Genomic DNA, 9,487 nt, shown 5'->3' on the forward strand with positions numbered 1-9,487 from the left:
ATTTCACATATACATGTTACAGTTCACTAAAGTGTGCTTTCACGTACCATTTAAGGAGTGCTGTCACACTAAAAACTAATTTCTTCCTTGAGAAAATAAGTAAGATTTAGGAGCTCAATCAAGGATTATTACCTTCAAAAATGATAATATCCAGTAACAGAATGCAAAATATGTGAACACACAATATGCTTGCTGTTTTGATATTACATGTGCTTTAATCTTTTTTTCTCCCTCTGGACTTTAGTGGGATGAAGCACTCTTGACTATGAGTAAAGGGGAAAAAGCTCGACTGGAGATTGAACCAGAATGGGCTTATGGAAAGAAAGGACAGCCTGATGCCAAGTATCCTTTTCTCCTTCATAATTAAAAGAAAAACACACCAGGAAAATGAGCTAAAGGTGTTCAGAAAGGCGCTGTCTAGGCCAGGCCTGCAGACCAGGAGTCCTGTCTGGCATAAGCTTGATATGCACATGTTCTGTTGGCTCACCCAGTAGACATCTTTCCCTTCCTTTTTCCTCTTCCACTTTCTCTCTTGCTGTTATTGCCTAGGCCAACATCAGACTCCTGGGCTCAAATGTCTTTCTACCTCAGGTTCCCAATTAAGCTGGGACAACAGGAGAAACTGAAGTGGGTTCTTTTTTTTTTTCCCACCTGCTTACTTGAGTTCTGATTTTTGACATCTTACTCAGTGCACAGTCAAGCTTTCACTATTAAAATACGATTTAATATATGTAGGTTTTACTCCAATGAAGTTAGAATACCCAATATAATGGTAGTATGCAGTACTGAGCAAATATAGCTCATAGTAATTTTATGCTACAGTATAATTTATGGCAGGTGAATAGGCAGAGCTTAGAAATAGAACACAATGGGAATTATCCATTATGAAATGAAGACTACAGCACCATAGTGTCAGTAAGCATTTATTAATACTAGTAACAGTACTTCACTGATAGGTTCAGTTGTGAACACTTAAAAAGTAATGATGCCAGCCCAGGTCAGACCACAAGCCAACAGGTACATAGGAAGATAACGGACAGCTGTCATGGGTTACATTCCTGTTTGCCAGGTTAGTGTTTTTTTTCTTTTGAGGGTAGTGTTTAGAAATCAGTTTTACCAGTTAATGCTTAAAAAATAGTTCTCTCAAAACTGGATGAATGGCTGCAGCTGCCTCTCCTGTGTTGAGCACTTTCAAGACCAGTACGGTGCACATAAATCCTCTGAACTTAACATCTTTAAATTCATAGTAAATATGTACTAATTTCCCACAAACTTCAACTTTAATACAACATCTGGTCAGTAGACTCACATTTTTTTTTTTTCCTTTTTTACTGCTGAGTAGCAGCCTTCATAAACTGGTGGCTAGTTTAGCATCATAGTTGAACCTCAGCTGACCTTGTTAGCCTACTTCTCTTTAGAGACAGCCAAGTATGTGGTACATAATAAGGCTGTTGCTTACTAAGAGAGTAGGGGAGAGATACTTTTCATCAAAATTTGCCTTGACTTTTTCAACAGAATTCCGCCAAATGCAAAACTCATTTTTGAAGTAGAATTAGTGGATATTGATTGAAACAGCAAGACTTAAGATCTGAAGACATCAGTGTGATTAAAACTTGGCCTTGAAACTTAAGTAACTAGAACTTGTTATTATTGTAAAGAATCAACTGGAAATTTCAGAGAGTTAAGTAAAACTTACTTGATCACATTTTTTGAGAAATGTAATCCCTTATAAATCCCTGAGTCTAAAGTATTTTACTATAGCTGTGTGAAAAACTGATTAAGGAAAACTGTATTTCCTTTTACCTCATGTTGTGAAACTGAAAAGTTCAATTAAAATATATCCACTGTCTTGATTCGATGTTCGGTATTAATGTTCTGATCAGGTAAGGATGACTGTTGACCTCCAACCAGGAAATACAGTAATGAATAATAAAACTGGACATTCTGGGTAGGATACCATCCTGAAGTATTTAAATATTCTATGTGGAAAGAAGTCAGAAGTCATAAAACTTGAAAAAAAACCAGAAAGCTTAAAAGGGCCATCAGGTCTTAGCAAGAAGATAATTAAACTTAGGGAATGTCTGCTTCTAAACCAAGAGCAAGTAACAGTGTTAAATAGGAAGTTAACATTAGGTGCCCCCCAGAAAATAAATTCATGAAAACAACTGCTGGATGAATCTTCAGTTTTATTACAAAAATGAAGATGATCAGTTTGATCAAAATGAATGCTTGCTCACAAGTTTTACATGAATATTCTAAATACAAAGTCTCCTGGAACAACATACTTTTGATATGATTCTCATTTAAAGGGATGCAAACATTTCATTTTCTCATTTATAATCTATCTCAAGGCATAGTGTTGTCATAGTGTCTTTTCTGCAGTTAGATCCAAATTCACATGTATTACTGAAACACTCAAGACAACCTTGTCAGCAAAGATTAAAAATCAGCTTTGTTTTTACAGAAGAGGTAAATCCTTAATAGCCAGCCCTTATGTTTTCAGAATCTTGTACTGTATACACTGACATGATTGGCAGTCAGTTTTTGTCCTACACTTAAGGCTATAAAACTTTTGCAAATGCACTGCAAAAGAATTCTAGACCACTTAATGCAAAAAAATAAAAAAAATAGTTCTCCAATAAAAAGTAAATTTTATAAATGGTAGGAAATAGTATCTGATAAGCTACTAATTGACATTTTCCTCTAGTAAATGTTACACAGAAACAGGGGAGACAAATTATCAAATAAAACAGGCTTATGCTATGTTTACATCCCTCGTTTAAAAAATAATTTCACGCTTTTCACATACTCCATCAGAAATGTACACTTTCCCATCAGGTTGGAGGGGGAGGATAATACTGTCCGTAATTCCAAGGGTTCTGATAATTGTACTGAAAAGGAAAAGCACACATTAGCATAGCAGTAGGCCGGCCAGGTTTCAAACACCAAGGTTAAAGCAACTATAAGAAAATACGCCTGTGTTCATTATTGCAATTCAAAGTTAACTGCAAATGGCAAAGTACTGCACGTTGTGGAACAAAGCTAAAAGGTTGCTTTTACTTTTTTTTTTTTTTTGGCGGAGCCAGGGATTGAACTCCAGCCCTAGCACTTGCCAGGGAAGCGCTTATTCTACTGAGCCATCTCCCCAGCCCCTGCTTTTACTTTTAAAAGAGTACCTAAAATATGCTTCTGATTAAATGTATGAATAAAAATTATGTGGACTCACTTGATACCAGGCACTGTAATTATATGCAGCTTGATTTGCTTGTAAATCACCATCAATCATCTGTGTAGATGACGAAGTTGTATCTTCCGTGTGTACTTTCTTTTCTTCTGGTTCTTCTGATCTATATAAAAGATCAAAATGGAAACTTTGAGGACCTCCACAGATAGGAACTTTATTAGATGTCTATCACCTGCAGTTTTACTGAACATTAATTTACTTTTGGTGGTGGAGGAGCTATTCTGGCAGAAGCAGAATAAAAAAGCGAAAATGATGGACTAGAAGGCACTTAATGAAAAATGTACAGCTGGACAAATTCTTAAGAGGCTGAAACCTAAACTCAACAATTTACCTTCCTTTTTTATGTAAAGACGTCTCCTGCATCTTTGCACCACAATGCATGTGACCTCTAATACCCATAACAGCAATCTATATTATCAGCCCCACTCCCCTCTTCAGCAAACCCTCAACAGTCCACCAACCTCCAGTGAGATGGTCACAACCCTTCACTGGTACAGCCCCCAGAAGACATTCAGGCTCAGTTCCCACTCTACAAACCTACGATCTCTTGCCTATACCAGGAAGGACAAAAAAGCCTGGGATCTGGATGTGACCTGCAGTTACTCTGTTCAGCTTGAATGATGTTTGCAAGAAAACACTTCTGACTTAATAAAAATCATTACATACAGTGTACATACTTGTTCCTAACTTCAACTGGGGCTGGCAGTCATGCCTTAGATGGAACAGACATCACCAAGGCAGTAGTGTATGGCATTGCCACCTGCCAGCCTTGAATTTACAATCCTTGCTCTGTGACTGTCATTCCCTCAATTTGCAAGGCTCACGGCCTAGTTCTATGCTCATCCTAATGGCTGTCCGCCGTGGCTTGTACCCGCTCCAGGTTCAATGGAGGTGCTTCAATATCAGAGTTTGCGATTCATTTTAGTATTTTTTTTCTCAAATTATGAGAACATCTAAACCAACATGACAGAATAGTAACGCTTTCGTCTCTTTGGCATGTTCCCACGTGCTTACGACACCAACGGTAGGTCCATGCACAGCTCGCAGGCCAACGAATGACAGCCCCTCGTGAACAGTTAGGAGTGTTCCACAATTAAATGTCCTCCCAAGCAGTCCTCCCTGATTTAGCAAGAAGTTACATACCCATTTTCTGCTTTTCTTTTTAAACTATCTTGTTCTTTTAGGAGTGTCTGATGTTCATCGTAAGCATTCAAAAGCCTGAGAAGAAAAAAAATCCTCTGGAATAAACCAAAACCAAAACTTTTTAAAATACAATTTTAAGTTGTTTCTATTCAGAGAAACAATGTGTAAATTTCTAAATGACTTATTTTCCTCACTTTTTAATTTTCAACTTAAACAATCTTAGTTCTGATCCTCAGACTCTGTATGTGTAACTACAAGGGCCTTACCACCTTTGTGTTAAACTGCCAATTTGTCTATTACTGCCAATCCAACTATGTCATCTAATTGTATGGTCCAAATTCCAAAGCTCGCTAGTGGTAATGATCACTGTGTGTGTGAATTAAAGGCACACAAGTCAAGATTATATTTGCAGGATAGAGGTGTAGCTTAATGATAAATTAATCCTCCAGAAAGATACTAAAAAAAAAAAAAAAAAATTCCCATTTCCAGTACCTCACAAAACCCTCCAAGTAAATGTAACTTTTATATGGACTTTACTTGCACCACTGTGCCCTCTCCCCAGCTCTTAAGAATCCAGTAGCCACTAAAAATGAGGCTCTACCTTTACTTCAAAATATGACAAACCTAAACATAGTAGTATTACCATGCCGGCATGGTAGTACATGCCCAGAACTGTACTCTGGCAAGCTCAGGCAGGAAGACTTCTTAAAAATCTTTTTGAGACAGGGTTTCACCACACAGTGCAGGCTGGCCTTGAAGCTCACTTTGTAGCCCAGGCTGGGCTTGAGCTTGCAGCAGTCCTCCTGCCTCAACTTCCTCAAGTGCTGGGATTACAGGCATGCACCACCACACTCAGCCCAAGGAGGATTTAAATTGAAACCCAGCCTGGGCAAGACCTTGTTATCAAAAAATAAAATATTAACAACCACAAAAACTAAAGGGCTGGATGTGCTCAGTACAAAAGGCCCTGGTTAAATCCCCAATACCAGAAAAAGAAAAAAATAGAAACATGGCAAATTCATTCTTTTTTTTTTTTTTTTTGTAGTACCTGGACTCCAACTCAGAACCTGTGCCTACTAAGTAGGTTCTTATGCCTGTGAGCTACATTCCCAGCCCCAAATCCAGTCATTCACTTAACATAACACACAAGTGCATTATTTCCTCTAATAATACCATCATGAATAGTATCATCCAACTAAAAGGTGAATTATGGATCTAATTCCTATTATATGCCTTCTTCAACACAAAGTATACAAAAGACATAACACATAACATGTGAGGTAGTTTAAGAAACCGAGACTTTGAGGTAGGTTCTCATACTCAGCCCATAAATCAACAGTCAAGTAAACTCAGAAAAATGGCCTAATCTCTGTTTAACTATTCACAAAACAGAACCTTTATTTACTATGCTGCTATAAATTTTACATTAGAAGACTATAACAGCATGATGCCAAGCACCTAAATATTAGTTCTGTATTAGTTTACCTGAAATCTTAGTCATCAAAAAATATACATGGAGGCTCAGAAGAATTTTTCAATTACTATGGAAATCACCTTAAATTAGAACAGACCAGGCATATGCTTAACAGGCTCTGGGGATATTTTCTTACTAGAGTAAGACTAGCACTTCAGCAATACACCAGCTAGAATTTCTATTTATCTGTTTACTAGAAAATATAAAATCTTAAACTTGTTTTTCTAAATCTATAGCAAATCCTTCTATCAGCTTCATTGTTCAGCCTTTTAATAATGCAGAAAAGTGAGGCCAATTAAACATGATCTATGGACCACATACTCTCTGCCCCAGTCTCTGATAAAATGGCATGCCTAGTCCAGACCAACCCACCTGCGTCTCTGTAGTGACCTCCACACTGAATCCCTGTGTTCCATGGCACCATCTTTGTCTCATTTCCTGTTTCATCATATTGTTGTTTCCTGCCTTCTCTCATTAACTATGGTGTTCTTGTTGTTTTGCGGAACCGGGGGTTGAACTCAGGCCTTTTTTTTTTTTTTTGGCAGAACGGGGATTGAACTCAGGCCCTTGCGCTTGCCAGGAAAGCGCTTATTCCACTGAGCCATCTCCCTGGCCCCCTCAGGCCCTTTTATTCTACTGAACAAATCTCCCCAGCCTGTTTTGTTTTTTAAATTTAGTACAGGGTCTACAAGGTCTCATTACGTAGAGTCTCATTACGTAGATCAGACTTGTAGTGATCCTCCTGTTTTCAGCCTCCCAAGCGTTGAGTGCCACCCACCCAATCTCAATTGCCATGTCAGCATGCCCAGGGGGCAGGGCCGACATGCCGGGGATTGAACCCCAGCCTCTGTACTTTGCCTAAGCAGGCGCTTTATCATTCACTAAGGTTAAATTATTCTAAAACCAGGGCACATTTTGAAGCAAACACAAATCATATGTCATCTTGTTAGGTACATAAATACTTAGAAAACTTAATATCATATATCTGTGGAAAAGTAGCCAAAGCAAACATTCATAAATAAACAATTTATCATTGAAACAATAAATTAAGATCTTACTTATTAACATCTGATCCAAAATCTTCAAGAAATTCCACTTTTCTCTGAGAAAATGTAATTCTCATTTTAATAGGTAATGAACCATGTATAGCTTTGTCAAAACAATTTAATATATTTTCTTCATTTTGCTTGAGGTCACCGCTATATTCCATTTCAAGTAAGTTGAGGTATAACTTTGTGTTCTCCTGTGTGAAAGCAGTATTGTTTTTTAAAATATTGATTACAGCAGATATATTAAATGTCTTATGTTTCAATGCAAAAAATTCAATAGTGAAATACACCTCACATTAAGTATTTTCAGCTTACATCTGAAAGAGCAAAACAATTTTTTGCCATACTGATAGGTAGAGATATTATCCCACTAACAGCTGTAACACTATGTAAGCTGTTAAATGCTAATAAAAATTCAGTATCTTGGGTTTAATATTAACTTGATCTACCTTGACAATTAAAAAGTAAAGCATATTTAAAAATTGCTATATTCCAATAACAGACAATTACAGTATGACTGCAGATAAATATCTTAAACTGTAGATGGAAATATGTTACAAACCTGTGTCTTATACTGACTTGACTATAGCTAAAAACCTAGAAAATGAGAATTTTCCAATACATTGCCTTTCATCAATTCTTTCATAGAAGTAAACACTGGAAAATCATCCCACTGCTACACTTATGAGTTTGCTTTTTTTATAAAGTACTCTCCCAGGCCATGTATTCTACTTAATAAATCTGTACATTTCTTGTAAAATTTCTAAGAGAAACCAAAAAAAAAAAAAAAGTTTCTCAGTATCTATAATCCTTTCTAATCAATAATCTTAACATTTAGAAACTTAATTCAAGACAACTTCAGCAAAAGTTTTAAATGGCAACATCAGTTTAGAGGGACTGTTGTCCTCATTTAGTAATAAAATATATTACATACAGACCAAATTTTACATCATAGTTGCCAAAGTGAAAAACCAACCATATTGGTTTCGTTTTTGAAAAGCCAACCAAAATATTCTAAAATACACAAAAACATACTTTATCTCTTTCAATTGCTTCCATAAGCACTTTTCTTGATTTGAGAAGATTTTTTTGTATTTTGAAAAGATGTCGGGCTAGTTTGATAGCATAAAATGATGATTCATTATTCGATCTGGCACTCTTAATAGCATCCTGAAGCAAATGTTCAGCTTCTTCCATATTTCCATGCCGCCGTTCTAAACTTACTCTTCGCAAACGAACCATTGCCAACCCCAGAACACATTCTTCAAATGTTCTCAAGATATTCCTGGCTTCATTAATATTACCTACAAATAGCAAATGAACATTTATGCTTTTGTTTAAACTTCTGAAACAGCCTTTATACCAGACAGTGAGAAACATTAAGCTGAGCACGACAGCCTACACCTACCATCCCAGCATCTAGAGAGGCTGAGGCAAGAGGATCACAAGTTATAATTTAGCAAAACCATGTTTCAAAATTAAATTTAAAGGGGGGTGGGGCTGGGGATGTAGCTCAGAAGTAAAGCATCCCTGGATTCAAATCCTACGACATTAAAAAGAAGTCTACAAAATACATCTAGCTTTCTATTTGTATTTTTAAAATTAAAACAGAAAAAGTAATCTCCTTCATTATGTAAGCTCTATCATTATCCTTCATTATCTAAGCTGCTTGTGGGCTACAATGACAAAGATGAATCATTAAGGAAGAGACAACATGACCTGCAAATGCTGTCATATTCGCTATCTGGCCCTTTATTGAAAAAATGTGCCCAACTCTTTTTTTTCACAATCTTAACTACTCAACTCCTGCAATTTATCCCTGGAATAAGGTCCAAAATATATCAACTGAATTTCCTCGCTCTTACCCTGCTGTTCCTCAAAGGCTGCCCAAAGCATATGCACCATGGGTTTCTTTGGGAGATGAATAGTACAAGCTCTGCTGAAGACATGCCTCACTCCTTCGATGCTATGGTTTTCCATGTACTTGGCGTACTACATACAGAAAACAGGAAATACTGAATAATTTACAGTTGAACAAGGCATTAAATAAGTGACAGAACGATAAAATTCTATTTTTAAACCCATTCGGCACCTTTATTGAACCACTAGACTAGTTTCTGTAAGGAAGGACGGAGAGGCAACGAGGTTGGCATATGCAGCAGTCAAATCTGGTTGCAAGCAGACCATCTCCTAATGCAACAGATATAGTTATATGAACAACATTCAACAGAAGTACAAAAAAAGGTTAGTCACTAGATCAATGTTTATAATGTATTCAAATTTAATAGCATATGATTTTCTTACCTTAATCCAAAACTCCTCATAGAGGGCACATGATATGACACATCTTTCAAAGAGAACCACAACTCGTTCATGAGTTCCATTTTCAATTTCAAATTCTAAGTATTCTTTCCAGTTTTTTAATTGGGCCTTTTCCAATGGTTTCACATGAAAATAAGGTCTTTTAATCTGGAATAAAATCATTAACATGACAATGAAAGCCAACCTATACCAACTCCAAAATATCTCTAAATACAGTAATAAAGTTTCAAATATAATAATGATCAAGAGATTTAT

General features: G+C 36.6%; 2 protein-coding genes and 1 non-coding gene across 6 annotated transcripts in view; 1 reads left to right on the plus strand and 2 right to left on the minus strand.

Annotated features, from left to right (window-relative positions):
- The window catches only part of Fkbp3 (FK506 binding protein 3), an 11,529-nt gene extending 9,809 nt beyond the window's left edge, over nt 1–1,720 (plus strand). Inside the window, exons 6-7 of the mRNA XM_004638777.2 lie at nt 245–342; nt 1,516–1,720. Coding sequence (XP_004638834.1) covers nt 245–342; nt 1,516–1,570 — 153 coding nt within the window. The 3' untranslated portion in view covers nt 1,571–1,720. The remainder of the gene's footprint in view (nt 1–244; nt 343–1,515) is intronic.
- A 448-nt stretch (nt 1,721–2,168) lies between these two features.
- Prpf39 (pre-mRNA processing factor 39) overlaps nt 2,169–9,487 on the minus strand; it is a 38,013-nt gene continuing 30,694 nt past the window's right edge. For 3 of the 4 annotated variants that reach the window (XM_023723752.1, XM_023723754.1, XM_023723753.1), the window contains 7 exons: nt 9,215–9,379; nt 8,776–8,902; nt 7,946–8,214; nt 6,920–7,104; nt 4,388–4,462; nt 3,227–3,347; nt 2,170–2,891 (listed from right to left, as the gene is read on the minus strand). In XM_023723752.1, coding sequence (XP_023579520.1) covers nt 2,835–2,891; nt 3,227–3,347; nt 4,388–4,462; nt 6,920–7,104; nt 7,946–8,214; nt 8,776–8,902; nt 9,215–9,379 — 999 coding nt within the window. In that variant the 3' untranslated portion in view covers nt 2,170–2,834. Of the gene's footprint in view, nt 2,892–3,226; nt 3,348–4,387; nt 4,463–6,919; nt 7,105–7,945; nt 8,215–8,775; nt 8,903–9,214; nt 9,380–9,487 lie in introns of all 4 variants that reach the window. The other variant, XM_004638778.1, reaches the window with a different exon arrangement.
- On the minus strand, nt 7,786–7,871 carry LOC111818807. The gene has a single exon (XR_002822707.1). It is a non-coding gene; the product is annotated as a small nucleolar RNA SNORD127 (small nucleolar RNA).

This window comes from Octodon degus, unplaced genomic scaffold, assembly GCF_000260255.1.
Source record: "Octodon degus isolate 3935 unplaced genomic scaffold, OctDeg1.0 scaffold00102, whole genome shotgun sequence".
Classification (NCBI taxonomy): domain Eukaryota; kingdom Metazoa; phylum Chordata; class Mammalia; order Rodentia; family Octodontidae; genus Octodon; species Octodon degus.